At 40.9% G+C, this 18,992-nt stretch overlaps 1 protein-coding gene across 1 annotated transcript; it reads right to left on the bottom strand.

Moving 5' to 3' along the window:
* Positions 1 to 7,864: 7,864 nt before the first annotated feature.
* Positions 7,865 to 8,275, bottom strand: LOC138905959 (uncharacterized). The gene has a single exon (XM_070194473.1). The coding sequence runs from the start codon at positions 8,273 to 8,275 to the stop codon at positions 7,865 to 7,867; it is 411 nt and encodes a 136-aa protein (XP_070050574.1).
* Positions 8,276 to 18,992: the final 10,717 nt, after the last annotated feature.

Below are 18,992 nucleotides of genomic sequence, written 5' to 3'. Positions count from 1 at the left end.
TTTGGGAGAGCATTTCATGGCTCTCTTTATTTTTCTACTACTTGGATATTATTAGGATAGGTGTCTTGATTTAGACCCTAAAAAGGCCCTCTTGGCTAACCTACACATGTCTATTTAGGTGGACTAATTTGGGCCTTCCCTTTTTGCCACACCTACTTGTCACCTACTTGTTTACTTAATAGGTGTCATATGCTGCCCTTATTCACTTATACACATGTATTGTCCTCATTTAATATTCATGACATGTGTTAAGTAGCTCAAGCTAGTAGGAAGGGTAAGCAAGTAGCTCAAGCAAGTATCCCGGTAAGCAAGCAGCTCAATTTTATGTATCCATTATCTCATTTATTTTTTTCCAAGTTTCATTCATCTTAACTTACTTAAGACTTCAATAAACCTTCCTTAGCCTTGTAGAAGGATTTCATCCTTTTTTGAGATTACATTAGATAATCTTATAATGACAGTGACGTCTGATGTACGGGACGTAGCATCCTTCCCCCATAGAAACATTCGTTCCCGAATGTTAACTCTTATAGGCTTGTGTCAAAAACCTCTTTCTCGCAAAATCGGGTTTCGACATTGACAACTCTTTTAGAAGGAAGGATTACTAAAAGAGAGAGTCGCCACCTAACGGATTAAGGTGCGTTAGGGAACCTATTGCAAATAACTCGGGTTTACTAGTTTGCGTCACCAAAGATCAGGTAAGGGCTCAAAGTACCTCGAGGAGAAGGTGTTAGGCACTCCTCGAGGTCCACAACGGTGGGTCCCGACTGAACTCAAATCATGTGAATTAGTCTAAGATAAAAGAAACAATTGACAAATGAAATAAACGATTTATTTTAAGTTTTTTAGCCTAAAGGATCACCCCGTACAACATAAATAATACTTCGTAACTCCCTCAAGATGGGGTGTTACTCATATTATTCAGCGGGCACAGACTATCATCTCCTGCTTCCCGATTACTATCTTTAAGTTATTTACCTAAAGCGCTCTAGTCAATTCTAAGTCGTACTCTATGCGTGCACTACCCGTCCCATGCCTTGGGTCCAGGAGGCATTTGGACCTCTATTTCAGGGTGGTTCTAGACCTTAACTTAGGTTGCTCAAAAGGAGAAAACTAGGCGACATACAAAAACAGTTAGGACTTTCAAATAGAAACAAGTATGGGCTCAAGTTACCCTCTGCATTTAGACATCAAATGCACGCCAAACTGATTAGCATTGATAGTTGCAGATTTTAATAAGTTAAGGTTCCAGAACCCTATGGGCAGGATCTCTATGTGACACTGAATTTAATGAGCAAACATTTTATACGTAAAAGCCTTTTCTATTAATACAAATTCTAAAACCGACATAATTGCCTACTGATTGCAGGTATAAGGGATTAAAACCTATAAGGCATGATGTCTAGGTGATTCACGCAGTAACTAACAATGGTAATCACATGAATATGTTCAGAATTGCTTAATCGAGTCCTATAGGCATGGTTTCTAGAATGATAATTAGCACAGTGTTGAAAACTCTTAACGAAACGAGCAGGGCGATAATTAAAACGGATTCAGACTCTATAGGCATGATTTCTAGAATTAAACTGATTTTATATCCTATAGGCATGATTTCTATAATTAAAAAACTGATTTTAGATCCTATAAGCATGGCATCTAATTTCTAGATTAAACCGTAGATAAACAGAATCCTATGCATACATTGAGATATTAATCATTCAATATCCTATAAGCATGGTTTCTAACAGGTAAAAGCAGAACACATTTGAACCAAATAAAGAACCTATAGGCAGGATTTCTAACGCACATTTGAGCAAAGTAATGAACCTATAGGTAGGATTTCTACCCATTGCAATACAATTGTAAGATAAAACCCCTTTCCCAATTTCACTAATACCCCAAAATGTTATTACAAGAATTATTACAGACCAGAATGAATGGAATGGATTACAAAGTAGAATAACTATAGGGAGCCTGCAGCAGGCCCAAAGATATACCCAGCCAACCAAGCCTGCATTCTCATGGCTCATAACAGCTCAAAATTATATCTTCATGGACATAAGGCAGCCAGGAATTAAGTGATTCACCCAGTGGGCATAAAACAAAGTTGAGCATATAGAACCAAGACCCTAATATGTCAGAGTTCCCAAGGGCTTCAAGAACCTAGGGCAGTGCTCACACTAGGGAGGTTAACATAGATAATTCAGGGGAGAGACTAGGGACTAAGTCATAGTGTGTCAGAGTTCACAAGGGTCTCAAATGAACCCTGAGCAGTGCTCACACTAGGGAGGTCAAAGGACAGAACCTACGTAGCCTTGGCTTTCAGCCGGCTAAGAATGGGATTCAAAGAGCTTAGGTGACAAGTGAAAGAAGGGACCAAAGTTGAGAAACAGGAATTGCGAGATTTAAATAGACACGACCAAGTTGAGCAAACAAAGCAAACAGTTGAATAAATCACAGAACTTTAAAAAAACAAGTTGAATGTAAACTGAGAAATAGGTCCCACACGTAGCGCAAAAGCAGTCATATGCTGAAAAGAAGTTGAGAAAAGAACATGTTTGCAGGATTGACAAAGATTGTTGTACACAGGTGCAAAACAGGTTGAAACATGGTTGAATTATGCTAAGTATACAACCCCGTATTATTACCAAGAAAACAGGAAAACATTATGATGAGTCAAATAATCATAGAAAGAGCAGGGCATCATGTTAGCACAGGGGTGAGATTACAATCACAAATTAAGACACATATGCAAAACTATTACTATAGAGTGGAAGGTAAAATCATGTCAAGTAGCAGATATAGGCATTCAAGCTTTGTCATAGTGGTCTAATTAGCTAAAGATGATCCGATTATAACAAAGGTTTAGCCTAACATTGCAAAGTAACAATTCAAACATGTTGAGACAACTGTTCCAAATCACAAGCAAACACTAGAGGGGTATGGGGTCGAGTGATCATGTTGAGTGACACAATAGCAGAGAGGCAGATTATGACTAATAATGAAGGTCTTAACACAGGCTAACATAAATGTGAGGCATCAACTACAGGGATTCAGGACAAAGTAAGTAAACATGTTCATGAGCATTCAAGAGTCAATTCACTAACTGAATAAACCTTAAGAAGGTTCAGATTAATCAGGCTAGGAGTAGATAACTTCAGAACTGGTAGCATTAAGAGCAGTTAAATGCTATAGAGACTAAAAGCATATAAAGTTGACATAACGATGTCTAAATATAACTCTGAAGCATATTGAACCATGGATTCAGTAGTAAGAACACATACAAGTTAGAGACACGTAAGGATGAAATTGCAAAAGTCAAGTGACTTACCAGTTAAGCGAAAATGCATAAAATAACAGAAGTCCACAATATTCTGAATAGCAAGATCTCAGAACTAAATGGCCTTGGCTTTCAGCCGGCCAAAATCAGTGTATAGAATGCAATATCAGAGTAAAGCTTTAGATCTAGTGAGGCTATCGTGAAAAAGAAATGTCCTCTAAAGGGAATGGGGGAAGGGTTTATATAGTGTAGAAATCGAACACATAGACATGGAAAACAAATTATTCAGATGCAAACAAGATAGAAAGAAAATATTCCAGAATCAATTAGAAGCGATTTTAGAGCATAAATTAGAGATTTAGTAAATCAACAGGGAAACAGACAAATAATACCAAAATCGTTCAGAGTCATATTTAAGGCAAAGAATATAGTAAAAAAATAGGGAAAGATAAGGAAAAGGAGTAGTCAAACACAGAAAAGGAAAAATATCAAGTAAGAATCGGTAAGAAACAAAGGGGAATTCAAATCCTAGTTGGCAGAAGTCGAAGATTGGCCGAAATCTCGGCTAATCGGACCCATATAGCCATGGTTGTGAAGCATATGAACGAGATACATATCCATATTCAAGTAGTCAAGAGAAAATGGTCGAAATATGAGGTGTAGTACTTGCCATGTTTAGGTAAGTACTAAGAGGTAACATAGAATCGTAGGAGATGGTGGTATAATACACAAAAGGTAAGAAAATCATGGATAAATCCATGATTAAGGCAGATTCAGAGAGGTTTTTTGAGAGTTGGCAGGTTAGGGTTTTCATAGAGGAGAGAATAGAGAGGCGGCAGGTTTGGAGGGAATGGGGTTAGGGTTTAGGGTTGAGTGATATAAGGAAAGAAGGGAGTCGTTTGTGAGCCGTTGATCATTTTTGATCAACGGTTGGGATTTGAGAAGGGGTTGGGTCGGGTTTTGACTGGGTTGGGTCGTTTAGGATTGGGATGGGCTTATTGGGCCAAGGTTTGGGTAGTCAGGTCCGAAATTAGGAGGAATTTAGGGCTAGATTTTAAATACACAATTTTAATCAAATAAATAATTTATAAAAGTAATAAATAAATAAAAAAAATATCATTTGTGCATGAAAATGATTAAAAACAATAATTTAACATTATAAAAATATAAAAAGTTGTTTTTTATATAAATAATGCAATTATATGTACATATGGGCTATTATTGCAAAATGTGCAATTTAGCCCTAACAAATGCAAATGTAATTATACGAAATGCACTGAAAATATATAAAACCTCATATTGGTATAAATGATAAGTTTGGATGATTAAATCATCATAAAAATAATTAGGTGGGTAATTATTGGATATTTATATAATAAAATGCATAAATAAATTGATTTAAAGTCTTTAAAAATCATGGAAGATTATGAAAAATACTTGTGTATGCTTGTAAATCGAATGATGATGCATATGCACTATTTTGAAAGTATATATATATTTGAAAAAATATGAGAAAAAAAGTGGGTATCAACAACTGCCCCTCTTTACCCGGGAAGGATGAAAGAGTTGTCGAGTAAAGAAATGATGACCGATTTTGACCGAATGGGGTGATTTGAAAAAATGTAGGCCGCACTATGGTCTCTAAGCTGCCTACATATCCCTGGTTTTACAAGAATTAGGCCATGTGTAGTTCTGGATCCAACGGTGGAACGAACCAATGGAGTTGTTGTAAGAACGGACAAAATATTCTGGATAGGACAAATCGGGATTGAGAATGGTTATGGATACTTAAGTAGGTATCAGATGAGAATGGGTAATGGACTTTGATCGGTTACGTTTGAAATAATTGAAGGATATGGACGTTGAATGGAAACTGGAGCGAAGAATGCTCTCGTTAGGATAACGGTTACTTCCTGGATCACCTGCAAACTCAAAACACGATGTATGCACAATATATATATTGATTATTGCAAGAATTTAAACATGATGCAAATTCCTTTTGCACCATGGAGATCGTCTTTGGACGGTGAGGATGATGTCCTTAGACCATGACGTCCCGGGCCATGATTTGTGAGATTGGGGATTCACAGGCGATGAAATGATGTTCTCGGGCTATGAAGATGGTGCCTCTGAACCATGATGCCTTTGAATAATAATGTTCAATATTAAGAGATCCTCAGGCCATGGCATGGTGTCTTTCGGCTATGAAGATGATGCCTTCGGACTATGACGCCCTAGGAAAATTTGGCTATGTATCAGGCCATGAGATGCAAAGACATGATGCTTGAGATAGGACAAGACATAGCTTAGTCTTGTGTAAGGTTAGAGGCAGAGCTCAGCCTCGATAGAAGAGAATGATGCAAGGTTTTTGGAATAGAGCAACATTTAGGGTCATTTAAGGAGAGACAATGCTTAGTCTCGTATGTGGGGGGGGGGAGGCAGAGCTTAGCCTTGTGCAGTTGAGAGGCAGGGCTTAGCCTTATGCAAGATTTGAGACAATGTTTAGTCTCATGCAATGGGAAGGCAGAGCTTAGCCTTATGCAATTAAGGAGGCAAGGCTTAGCCTCATGCAGAGATTTGAGACAATGCTTAATCTCATGCAATGGGAAGGTAGAGCTTAGCTTTATGCAATTAAGGAGGCAGGGCTTAGCCTCATGCAAGGTTGAGACAGTGCTTAGTCTCATGCAATGGAAGGCAATGCTTAGCCTTATGCAGTTGAGGAGGCATGGCTTAGCCTCACGCAGGATGAAGACAATGCTTAGTCTCATGCAAATGGAAGGCAATGCTTAGCCTTATGCAGTTGAGGAGGCAGGGCTTAGCCTCATGCAAGATGGAGACAGTGCTTGGTCTCATGCAAGGGGAAGGCAATGCTTAGCCTTATGCAGTTGAAGAGGCAGGGCTTAGCCTCATGCAAGATTTGAGATAATGCTTAGTCTCATGCAAATGGAAGGCAATGCTTAGCCTTATGCAGCTGAGGAGGCAGGGCTTAGCCTCATGCAGGATGGAGACAATGCTTAGTCTCATGCAGCGAATAAATAATAAGTTATAGCGGAGTATTTCTTAGTTGTGGATGAGTTCGGTAGCCTTGTTGTTGTGAAGACGGTGATTCTAAGGTGCGCACGTACTAGCGACTATCTCTTGTTCCTGTATTCAAAGAAAAATTGTGAGTTTTGTGGGGGAGGTTGGTTCGTGCCTTTGTCTGCTCAGCTCCGCGTTGGAATCCTGTTCGAGTTACCATGGGTAGCATCTGGCTAAAAAATAAAGTTTTTGAAAAATATGCATGCATAGTTGTTCAAAACACAGTAATGTGCAATTTAAAAATTGATTACATGAACCAATAACTGCGACATTGTTAGAGACATTGCGACCTTCTTGCCATAGAATTTTGAGGGTCCTCCTCAAAATTCTACCCCAGTTACCTAGACGAATCTCTGGCTGTTCCGCATACAGTGCCGTTGGCTGAACTTGCTTTAGAATTTTGAGGGTCCTCCTCAAAAATCTGCCCCAGTTTCCGATTATGGGGAAAAATAGAAATTTTATTTTATTGTGACCGAACCCACAAGGCCGCCTACGTATCTCCTCTTAAACGAGAATCAGGTCATGCGTAGTTCAGTTACATCAATTGCATAAATGTAAACAACTTTAAACATAGTATCTTTTGACTGCATCTGAGTTGACAGGCTTTGGCCAAATTTCTCCATCCATTTCTGTGAGTATGAGTGCTCCTCCTGTAAGTACACTGTGAACCATATAAGGCCCTCACCAGTTGGGTGAGAATTTTCCTTTGGCTTCATCCTGATGTGGAAAGATCCGTTTCAGCACCAGCTGCCCGGGTGTGAACTGTCGAGGTTTGACCCTTTTGTTGAAAGCTCTAGACATTCTGTTCTGATAAAGCTGACCATGACATACTGCATTCATTCTTTTCCCATCTATGAGGGCTAAATGCTCATAGCGGCTCGTTATCCATTTTGCATCACTGAGTTCAGCTTCTTATATGATTCTCAAAGAAGGAATTTCTACCTCGGCGGGGATGACGTCTTGAGTACTGTAGACCAATAGATAAGGAGTTGCCCCGATTGACGTGCAGACTGTGGTGCGGTATCCCAATAAGGCAAATGGTAACTTCTCGTGTCATTTCTTGTGATTCTCTACCATCTTCCTTAGTATTTTCTTAATGTTCTTGTTGGCGGCCTACACAACTCCATTCATTTGGGGTCGGTATGCTGTGGAATTTTTGTGCTTGATTTTGAAGGTTTCACACATGGCTTTCATTAGATCACTGTTGAGATTGGTGGCATTGTCAATGATGATGGATTCTGGAATGCCGAATTGACAAACAATACGGTCCCTTACAAAATCTACGAAGATTTTGTTGGTTACAACTTTGTAAGATGCAGCTTCAACCCACTTTGTGAAATAGTCGATGGTCACTAGAATGAACTTGTGCCCGTTTGAAGCGGTGGGCTCGATTGGTCCAATGACATCCATTCCCCAGGCAGCAAAAGGCCAAGGTGCGCTTGTTGCATTAAGTTCATTTGGAGGTACCCGTATCATATCTACGTGCATCTGGCACTGATGACATTTCTAGACATACCGGATGTAGTCTATTTCTATAGTCATCCAAAAGTATCTGGCTCTGAGTATCTTCTTGGCTAGGATGAAATCATTCATATGTGGGCCACAGGTTTCGGTGTATATCTCTTCAAGCAGTTTGGAGGCTTCTTTGGCGTCAACATATCGTAATAGCCCCAGATCAGGAGTTCTTCTATACAGAATTCCCCAGCTTTGGAAGAAATGGTTGGACAACCTTCGAAGTGTGCATTTCTGAGTGTGATCTGCATGCTCTGGATATTCTCCTTTTGCCAAATATTCCCTGATATCATGGAACCATGGATTCCCATCTATTTCTTCTTCAACATGAGCACAATAAACTGGCCGATTATGGATTCTTACCGGAATGAGATCGATGAAGTTCTTGTTCGGGTGTTGTATCATGGAAGACAAAGTGGCCAGTGCATCTGCGAATTCATTCTAGATTCTGGGGACATGTCGGAATTCTATCTTCGTGAACCTCTTCATCATCTCTTGTACGTGATGCAGATATGGTAGTATCTTGGTGTTCTTTGTAGCCCATTCTCCTTGTACCTGGTGCACCAGCAGGTATGAATCACCAATCACCAACAATTCCTGGATATTCATATCGACAACTAAATTGAGTCCTAATATACAGGCTTCATATTCCGCCATATTATTGGTGCATGGAAACCTGAGTTTTGCGGACACCGGATAATGTTGCCCGGTTTCTGACACCAAAACGGCTCCGATACTGACTTCTTTGAAATTTGCAGCTCTGTCAAAAAACATTCTCCAACTGTCATAGGATTCAGCAATATCTCCTCCTACGAAAGACACTTCTTCATCAAGAAAATACGTTTTCAGTGGTTCGTATTCTCCTCCTATAGTATTTTCTGCAAGATGATCGCTAATGCCTGTCCCTTGACTGCCTTTTGAGTTACATAGATGATGTCAAACTCACTCAACAATATTTGCCATTTGGCCAGCTTTCCTGTAGGCATAGGCTTCTGAAAGATGTACTTCAGTGGATCCATTCTCGATATGAGATATGTGGTAAAAGCACAAAATTAGTGCCTCAATTTCTGGGCTATCCATGTCAGAGCACAACAAGTGCGTTCTAGCAGAGAGTATCGTGCTTCATAGGGTGTGAAATTCTTGCTCAGATAATATGTGGCCTGCTCTTTTCTCCCTGTCTCGTCATGTTGTCCCAAGACACAACCGAAAGCCCCATCTAGTACGGAAAGGTAGAGTAGTAGTGGTCTACTAGGTTCTGGCGGGACTAGTACTGGTGGTGTGGACAAGTATTCCTTGATTTTGTCAAAAGCCTTCTCGCAGTCTTCAGTCCAGCTAGTGGTGGCATCCTTCTTCAGCATTTTGAAAATTGGTTCACATATTACAGTTGATTGTGCTATGAAGCGGCTGATGTAGTTGAGACGTCCCAAGAAACTCATCACGTCCTTCTTGTTCTTTGGTGGTGGTAAATCCTGGATAGCTTTGACCTTTGACGGATCTAACTCAATTCCTCGGCGACTGACAATGAACCCTAATAATTTTTTGGCAGGAACTCTGAAGGCATATTTTGCAGGGTTCAGTTTCAGATTGTACTTCTGCAGCTAGTTAAAGAACTTTCTCAGATATGCTATGTGATCTGCGGCCCTCTTGGATTTGATGATGATGTCATCCATATATACTTCTATCTCCTTGTGTATCATGTCATGGAAAATGGTTGTCATGGCCCTCATGTAGGTGGCCCCAGCATTCTTTAAACCAAACAACATCATTTTGTAACAATACACTCCCCACGACGTGATGAAAGCTATTTTCTCCGCGTCTTTTTCATCCATCCAAATCTGATGATAACCCGCGAAGCAATAAACAAAGGATTGGAGTTCATGCTTGGCGCAATTGTCAATCAGTATGTGTATATTTGGTAGCGAGCATTCATCTTTGGGACTTGCTCTGTTTAAATACTGATAGTCGACACACACCCTGACCTTCCCGTCTTTCTTCAGAACCGGCACGATGTTGGCCAACCAAATTGGATATTCAACCACCCTGAGGACCTTAGCTTTGATTTGCTTGGTGACTTCTTCCTTGATTTTTAGACTCATGTCTGGCTTGAACTTCCTGAGCTTCTGCTTTACTGGGGGACACATCGGATTGGTAGGCAGCTTATGAGCTACTATGGATGTGCTCAATCCGGTCATATAATCATACGACCATGCAAAAATATCTTCATACTCTCTTAAGAAACGAGTGTACTCTTCCTTCTCTGATGGTGATAAGTGAATGCTTATGCGAGTTTCTTTGATGGTTTCAGAATCTCCCAATTTGACTACCTCAATCTCGTCCAGATTGGACTTAGGTTTGTTCTCAAAATTCTCAACTTCTCTGACGATTTCCTCAGGTATCACATCTTCTTCTTCTATCTCTTCCGAGTCATTATCCTTATGTTGCGTTGTCTCATTACATGTCACAGTCGTTGGTTCATCAAGGTAAGAAATAGTAATGCTGTAGAGAGAGGATATGAAAGATAATAATAATAAAACATCAAGCCGTTGTTAAGTATTGAAACATGAAACAAAGCAAATTTTAATGACTTCAAACAATGTTTTCTAAAGAAAAATACTGAAAGGAAAGAAAACATGTTTCAAACAAAAATTCTCAAAAGGAATTGTTTTCAAAATGAATGACAATAGCAGCCATGCTACCCCGGGACTCGTCGGGCCCTGGATAGTGTGGTAGTCCAGTTCCTGAGAATAGCTCCCTTCTCCACTGTCTGGATGATGAGGCCTTCTTCCTCCTCCTCCTCAAGTATCACATTGCAATCCATGTCTTTATCTTCCAAGAACAGGTTCCTTAGGCCAGCTAAAACTTCATCTTCTTCAAATCCCCACATCATGTCGGCCTGATGAAAAGATTGGCTCAAATGTGGTACCGGCTGCTCAAGAGTGTAATAAGGACCATGCCATGGCGGCGACCAATCGTCATACTCCTGCCAGGTGTACTGATATCCAAGTCCAAAGGTCGTGCCATGACGTTTTAGTTGTATCGGTTTGGTAATACCTTGGAGGTTCTTCCCGAGCCCTTTATCGGGTTCATACCCTGCCCACGCTAGTATGCTTTCTATTTTGCTGCTCCACCACTTGTCTTTCTCAATTGCATTAATGCGCTCAATGCGATGATAAGTCTCCCCACCTAACTTCCTTCTATTTTCCATGACCGGAACAATTTGGTTGGTATAAATGGGATTACTCCCATCTTCATGAATGATCACCTCCTGATGATTCCATTTGAACTTTACAGCCTGGTGCAAAGTAGAAGCCACGGCCCCGGCGACATATATCCAAGGTCGTCCCAACAGCAGATTATATGAGGCGGATATGTCTAGCACTTGAAATTCAATATCAAACTAAGCCGGGCCCATCTGCAAGCATAGATTGGTTTCCCCAATTGTGGCCCTTTGAGACCCATCGAACGCCTTCACATTCATAGTCCCTGCTCGTATTTCATGCAAACCTTTACCCAACCTTTTCAGAGTAGTCAGCGGATAGATGTTGAGACTGGATCCTCCATCTATCAAAACCCTGGCAATGAATTTATCCTCGCATTGTACCATGATGTGCAGTGCCTTGTTGTGGCTTAATCCCTCTGGTGGCAGTTCGTCTTCATGAAAGATGATCTTGTGGCTCTCCAGTACTTGCCCTACCATGTTAGCCATCTCCCCACTGGTGATATTGTTAGGTATGTAAACTTTATTCAATACCTTCATCAAGGCATTCCTATGTGCCTCAGAATTCTATAGTAATGATAGGATGGATATCTGAGCAGGGGTTTTGTTCAGATGGTCTACCACAGAATATTCTCTCGCTTGCACCTTTCTCCAAAGATCATCCGGGCCAGTTTCGATGATGGGTTGCTTGGAAGCAGCTTCTCTACTCGTTCCTCCTAAATTCTCAGGTGTATAAATTCTACCAGTCCTGGTCATCCCTTGTGCTGCGATTCTTCCATTTTTGCTTTTCCTTTCCTCCTGGCTTCTGCAACATAGTCCCAGGGTACGACATTGGATTTAAAGGGCGGTGTGGATGCTACCGTCACAGTGAAGGGTGTGGTTACTGCTACATCGAATGGAGCAGGTGCAGCTGCAGGTGTTGTTTTCACCTCGAACGGGGTTGGTGCGGCTACTTCAACTTCAACTGGTTGCTATATCTGTACCATAATAGGAGTAAGAGTGACCGCATGTTTCTTTAGGTCATCCCCTTCTCGAATAAGCCCAATCGACCCTTCTGGGTCCCATTCTTCATTAGTCTCTATCACATTTACTCCCTCGCCCCTATGATCTGGGAGGGGATTGTTGCGGACGTTAGGCACAACCTCCTTTACTTGTATAACCTTGGTATTGATTAGTGTCTGGATCTTGTCTTTCAGGGTGCGACATTCATCAATGGTATGACCTTTCATGCCGGAGTGGTAGGCACATGTTTTGTTTGGATTGAACCATTGAGAGGAGTTTTCCATAGCAATAGCGGGAATAAGGGTGACATATCCAGCAGCTTTCAATCTCTCGTATAATTGATCGATGGGTTCAACAATAGGGGTGTATTGTCTGGGTGGCCTGCGGTCGAAATTTGGTCTGGGTTTCTGATAGTTTTGGCGGGCTGGCAGTGAGTGATAATATGCTGGCTGGGTGTTATAAGTGTGGTAGGTAGTGACGGGTTGTGGATATCTGGGAGGTGAAGGCTGATATGTGGGTGGATGTATTTGGTATATAAGAGGAGATTTTGGACCTTGGGCTACCATCGCGGCCCCTACTTCTTTCTTCTTGGATATACCCCCTGACTGCAATGTATTGTTTGTAGCCTGTAATGCCTCAAAATTAGTTACCATTCTGCTCTTGATCCCTTCTTCAATCCTTTCCCCCAATTTGATGATGTCAGAGTATTTGTGATTCTCGATAACCATTAACCTTTTGTAGTATTGTGGATCCTGGGCCCGGACGAAGAACTTGTTCATCTTTTCTTCTTCCAATGCCAACCTTACTTTTGCAACTTCCGATCTCCATCGAGTAGCATACTCGTAGAAAGTCTCTGTTGGCTTCTTCTTGAGATTCTGGATATAGAAGACATCTGTCGCATTCTCCATATTAAACCTGAACTGATCCATGAAATCCGATGCCATGCTTACCCAGCTAACCCACTTCTTTAGATTTTGGCTGATGTACCACGATAGGGCGTCTCCAGTGAGGCTTCTCATGAACAGTTTCATGCGAATCCTTTCATCTTTTCCAACTCCTATGATCTTGTCACAATATGTCCTTAGATGTATCTTTGGTCACCTGTTCCGTCAAACATCTCAAACTTAGGAGGTTTGTAACCCTCCGGCAGTTCTATGTCTGGCTGCATACACATATCTTCATAATTCAAACCCTCAATGCCTTTACCCCCTTCGACACCCTGGATTTGGCTTGTGAGCTTCTTTAGTTCTTCTCTCATATTTTTGATGAGCAGGTCCTTCTCGGCAGATTCCGGTGTGTATGGGGTTTGTTGAGTGGGGTAAGGTAGGGTTTCTATATATATGGGGTTACTTTGGTGGATACCGGGGATTTGGGTGTAGTGATGATCATTGGTTGAGTTCTGTGGATCGGGGGTAGGTTGTGGTGTATTTTGAGGAGTATGGTAGGTAGTAGTTTGTGGATACTGAGTCAGAAGATGTTGGTGTTGAGGAGAGTTGGCACTGGTGGAAGGTTAGGATTTTGAGGAGGTGTGGCGTATTGATGAGCTGCAGGAGGATTTTTTGGATGTTGGTTTGGTGTATTTTGAGGAGGTACTGGGTTTTGGGCATTCTGTTGGTTAATATCCGGGACGTTTAAGGTGAGGGAGAGGTTTGCCGAGTTGCGGACCTGCTCAAGTTCCCCTTGCAATTCCAGTATTTTCTGCTCCAACCGTAGAACCAAATCATTCTGTGCCGGAGTACTCCGACCATCTGAAGTTTCAACATTTTCCGCATGCGCAACATTATCTTTCCTGATACCACTCATGTCATCCATCTTAGCCTTTCCCTTACTATTAGGATCACCTAGAGGAGGAGGAGGAGGTGGAGGGCCTCTGGATCTGGTATGATATGCTGATGATGCCAGTATGCAAGAACCAACCTTAGGGGATGGGAATAATTAAAATAAAGAAAAGCAAAATGGTAAACAAGTCAGTAGGGGATTTTGGAAGGATATTTGTAGTATTTAAACATGTATTGCAGAATTATAAATTCTCGTCCTTATTTTGGGGACCTCATTATGCCTGAGGTAGGCCTAGCGACACATCGATTTGGAGAAACTTGATGCCGATAACTGCCTCATTTCATTAATGTAATAGATAGATCAAACCTCTAAAATGACAATAATTAAAAGAGTTGCTAGCGGCATTTGCCTTATTACAATCAATTTCTAAAACGACTCTAGAAAAGCAAATAAACAACAATTCTATTCTATTTGGTCCCAGAGGGACCCTTTCCAAGCTTGGCCTTCTTGGCCCCATCGATCCTTTTCCTCATCTTCCCTTCAAGTTCTATCAGACCCTGCTCCAAGCCCTCCAACCTCTCTGTTGATTTTGTAGCAACTTCTCTCCATTCATTGATTGATTCTATGTCTATCTTGTGTTGTTCCAAATGTCTGGCTTCAGACTCAAGGATTCTCTTGCGCAACCTCTTGTATTTTACTTGTGCTTCAGCAACATCGTCTATGACCTTGTTTCCTCGATCGATCCCTGGCTCAACTTCTCCTGCTATGTCATCATCCAACCATGATAGGTAGAAATACACATGACCGGCGTGGTATCGATCTGGTTCAATGGTATCCTTTTCCACTATAATCTTCAGATGCTACATGTGTTGGGCCTCACACTCGAATGGAATGGCACCAACCTGAAAGTCTTCTTTGTAGTGAACCATCTTAGAAACTCGCGGTATGACTTGTTTTCTCCCAGCATGTCTCATGACCCTGATAGGAGCATAAGGATAGATACCCCTCAACCCGATCAACACTAAGTGAGGAACATCCCTGGACCTGATGATGAACTCACTAGTAGGGAACCACTCGAACATCCAATGGACCTTGTCATTAGTCAAATTGCTAAAGAAATGTACCTAATACACGACGTTTTCCGGTTATGCAAACCTATCTGGGATGAAAGTCATTCTTTTTGGATGGTGAAAGGCTGTGTGGTCATTTCATGGTCGCCGCGGAAATTCCTGACGGTACTATCCTCTTTGAAGATGCTCCAACAATCATATTTGCAGTAACAAATTACAACCTTCAAAATGTCTGAATCCTTCTTACAGCGGTCCAAAGCTCGGTATATCTCTGCCACGATCATTGGGACAATAGTGTAAGTATGTCCCTCAATCCCTTCCATTAAGGTCTTGGTAACCATAGCCAAACGGGTGTGAATCCTGTCTCCTTGAATTAGAAATACTATCATACCCAGAAAACAGACGATGAACACAAAAACCCGACGATGAGTCCAGCCTAGGGAAGTGATGGAAAACTCATCATAATATATACGGCAGGATGTGCTGTGCCCATAACGCTCATAGAGGAAGTCGAAAGGTATGTAGGACTTCTTCAGGCAGACTAACTCGTCATTCTTTCTAAGGCCCATCATTTTCAGAAATCCCCTAGAAGTACGATTTTTCGGTACCAGCAGACCAGGGCTATCCCAGGGTAGCCCGGCAAAACCTCCTATTTCCTCAAGAAGGGTAGTCATCTCTATGTTACCAAAACGGAAAACAACTCTCTTTTCATCCCAGAACATAGTAGCGGCCTTGATCAGTACATTGTTTGGCTAAATGTCCAGCAAAGAAGGTAAATTTCCAAGAATTCTTTTCACATGGTTCTTGTCGCTTGGCGAGAGATTTTCCCACCAGTCTAGCAATAAAGGTGAGATACTTTGGACCATGCCGAACCTGGGGACTTCGTGCCTCATTTCTGCAAAACAAACAAAGTTAGCCCTTTCCCCCTCCGGGTTTGACTACTTACACATTAATGATTAGCATATCGGCACGTTTTCTCCAAATAATGCACATATCATGATCGTGCCCGTTGGGATTATGGAAATCCCGATGGACTTTGGACAAAGCTTTCCTTAGAGAGTTATTATGCGGACAACATTCTAACTCATTCTAGGTTTGGACATGATGCATGCACAGTTAACATCAAAGTAGGGTCTTCTATAGAACTCTAGACCGGTACCCTCAAGCGGACAACTTGAGAGGGAAAGGCACGGAACCATCGACTGCACCGCTGATCGACTAGTTTTACCGCAAATAAGCCTTTCCAAATTTAACAAGGGTGATATAGGAAGAGTGCAGACCCTCATCAAGTGCCTCTATGATATTAATTGCGCACGAGTGGAATATGATGCAGAGCAGGTAATTATGCAAAAAATAAAATAACACCTTGTCAAGTAATTTGCATGATGAAAGCGATAAATGCGGTATTTAATAAATGTAAAGACAGGAAAGAAAGAAAAACAAAGAAGGAGTTAGTTCGCATAACGAAAAAATTATAATAAAGCGGTAAAAGGGGTAGGGATTGGGAAAGACATAAAGATTGAAGCCAGCGAACAAGGTTAAACGAAAAGTTGCATGTAAAAGGGAAAATAGGGAAGGGGGTGTGCATGTAGCAAATAAATGGTGAATTTAAGCATAAAATAATAAAGACACGCTTATCGAGGGAGACTAATTCACACAGACCAAGTTCATTATGGTAAAAGCCTAAGGATATCCCCACCAGAGTCGCCATGCTGTCGCGCTCCTCTTTCTCGCGAAGGATTACTATAAGAGAGAGTCGCCACCTAACGGATTAAGGTGCGTTAGGGCACCTATTGCAAATGACTCGGGTTTACTAGTTTACATCACCAAAGATCGGGTAAGGGCTCAAATTACCTCGAGGAGAAGATGTTAGGCACTCCTCGAGGTCCACAATAGTGGGTCCCGGCCGAACTCAAATCATGTGAATTAGTCTAAGAGAAAAGAAACAATTGACAAATGAAGTAAACGATTTATTTTAAAACAGAAATGGGGGGTCCTAAGTTTTTTAGCCTAAAGGATCACCCCGTGCAATATAAATAATACTTCGTAACTCCCTCAAGATGGGGTGTTACTCATATTATTCAGCGGGCATATACTATCATCTCCTACTACCCGATTACTATCTTTAAGTTGTTTACCTAAAGCGCTCTAATCAATTCTAAGTCGTACTCTATGTGTGCACTACCCGTCCCATGCCTAGGGCCTAGAAGGCATTTGGGCCTCTATTTCAGGGTGGTTCTAGACCTTAACTTAGGTTGCTCAAAAGGAGAAAACTAGGCGACATAAAAAAACAGTTAGGACTTTCAAATAGAAACAAGTATGGGCTCAAGTTACCCTCCACATTTGGACATCAAATGCACACCAAACTGATTAGCATTGACAATTGCAGATTTTAATAAGTTAAGGTTGCAGAACCCTATAGGAAGGATCTCTATGTGACATTGAATTTAATGAGCAGACATTTTATACGTAAAAGCCTTTTCTATTAATACAATTTCTAAAACCGACATAATTGCCTACTGATTGCAGGTATAAGGGATTAAAACCTATAGGCATGATGTCTAGGTGATTCACGCAGTAACTAACAATGGTAATCACAGGAATATGTTCAAAATTGCTTAATCGAGTCCTATAGGCATGGTTTCTAGAATGGTAATTAGCACAGTGTTGAATACTCTTAAAGAAACGAGCAGGGCGATAATTAAAACGGATTCAGACTCTATAGGTATGATTTCTAGAATTAAACTGATTTTATATCCTATAGGCATGCTTTCTATAATTAAAAAACTGATTTTAGATCCTATAGGCATGACATCTAATTTGTAGATTAAACCATAGGTAAACAGAATCCTATGCACACATTGAGATATTAATCATTCAATATCCTATAAGCATGGTTTCTAACAGGTAAAAGCAGAACACATTTGAACCAAATAAAGAACCTATAGGCAGGATTTCTAACGCATATTTGAGCAAAGTAATGAACCTATAGGCAGGATTTCTACCCATTTCAATACAAGTGTAAGATAAAACCCCTTTCCCAATTTCACTTATACCCCAAAATGTTATTACAATAATTATTACAGACCAAAATTAATGGAATGGATTACAAAGTAGAATAACTATAGGAAGCCTACAACAAGCCCAAAGATATACCCAGCCAAGCCAAGCCTTCATTCTCATGGCTCATAACAACCCAAAATTACATCTTCATGGACATAAGGCAGCCAAGAATTAAGTGATTCACTCAGTGGGCATAAAATAGAGTTGAGCATATAGAACCAAGGCCCTAGTGTCTCAGAGTTCCCAAGGGCTTCAAGAACCTAGGGCAGTGCTCATAGGGAGGTTAACAGAGATAATTCAGGGAAGAGACTAGGGACCAAGTCCTAGTGTGTTAGAGTTCACAAGGGTCTTAAATGAACCCTGAGCAGTGCTCACACTAGGGAGGTCAAAGGATAGAACCTACGTAGCCTTAGCTTTCAGCTGGCTAAGAATGGGATTCAAAGAGCTTAGGTGACAAGTGAAAGAAGGGACCAAAGTTGAGAAACATGAATTGAGGGATTTAAACAGACACGACCAAATTGAGCAAATAAAGCAAACAATTGAATAAATCACAGAACTTTAAAAAAAACAAGCTGAATGTAAACTGAGAAATAGGTCCCATACTTAGCGCAGAAGCAGTCATATACTGAAAAGACGTTGAGAAAAGAACATGTTTGCAAAAATGACAAAGATTGTTGTACACAGGTTGAAACAGGTTGAAACATGGTTGAATTATGCTCAGTACACAACCTCGTATTATTATTAAGAAAATAGGACAACATTGTGATGAGTCAAATAATCATAGAAAGAGCAGGGCATCATGTTAGCACATGGGTGAGATTACAATCACAAATTAAGACACATATGCAAAACTATTACTATAGAGTGGAAGGTAAAATCATGTCAAGTAGCAGATATAAGCATTCAAGCTTTGTCATAGTGGTCTAATTAGCTAAAGATGATCCGATTATAACAAAGGTTTAGCCTAACATTGCAAAGTAACAATTCAAAC

Source organism: Nicotiana tomentosiformis, chromosome 2 (genome assembly GCF_000390325.3).
Source record: "Nicotiana tomentosiformis chromosome 2, ASM39032v3, whole genome shotgun sequence".
Lineage (NCBI taxonomy): Eukaryota > Viridiplantae > Streptophyta > Magnoliopsida > Solanales > Solanaceae > Nicotiana > Nicotiana tomentosiformis.
Note: the sequence above shows the minus strand (reverse complement) of the source record. Positions and strands in the feature narration are given on the sequence as shown.

What these genes read in the sequence shown, in the direction of transcription:
- LOC138905959 (XM_070194473.1), bottom strand. Translation starts at nt 8,275, where the DNA reads ATGATACAACACCCGAACAAGAACTTCATCGATCTCATTCCGGTAAGA.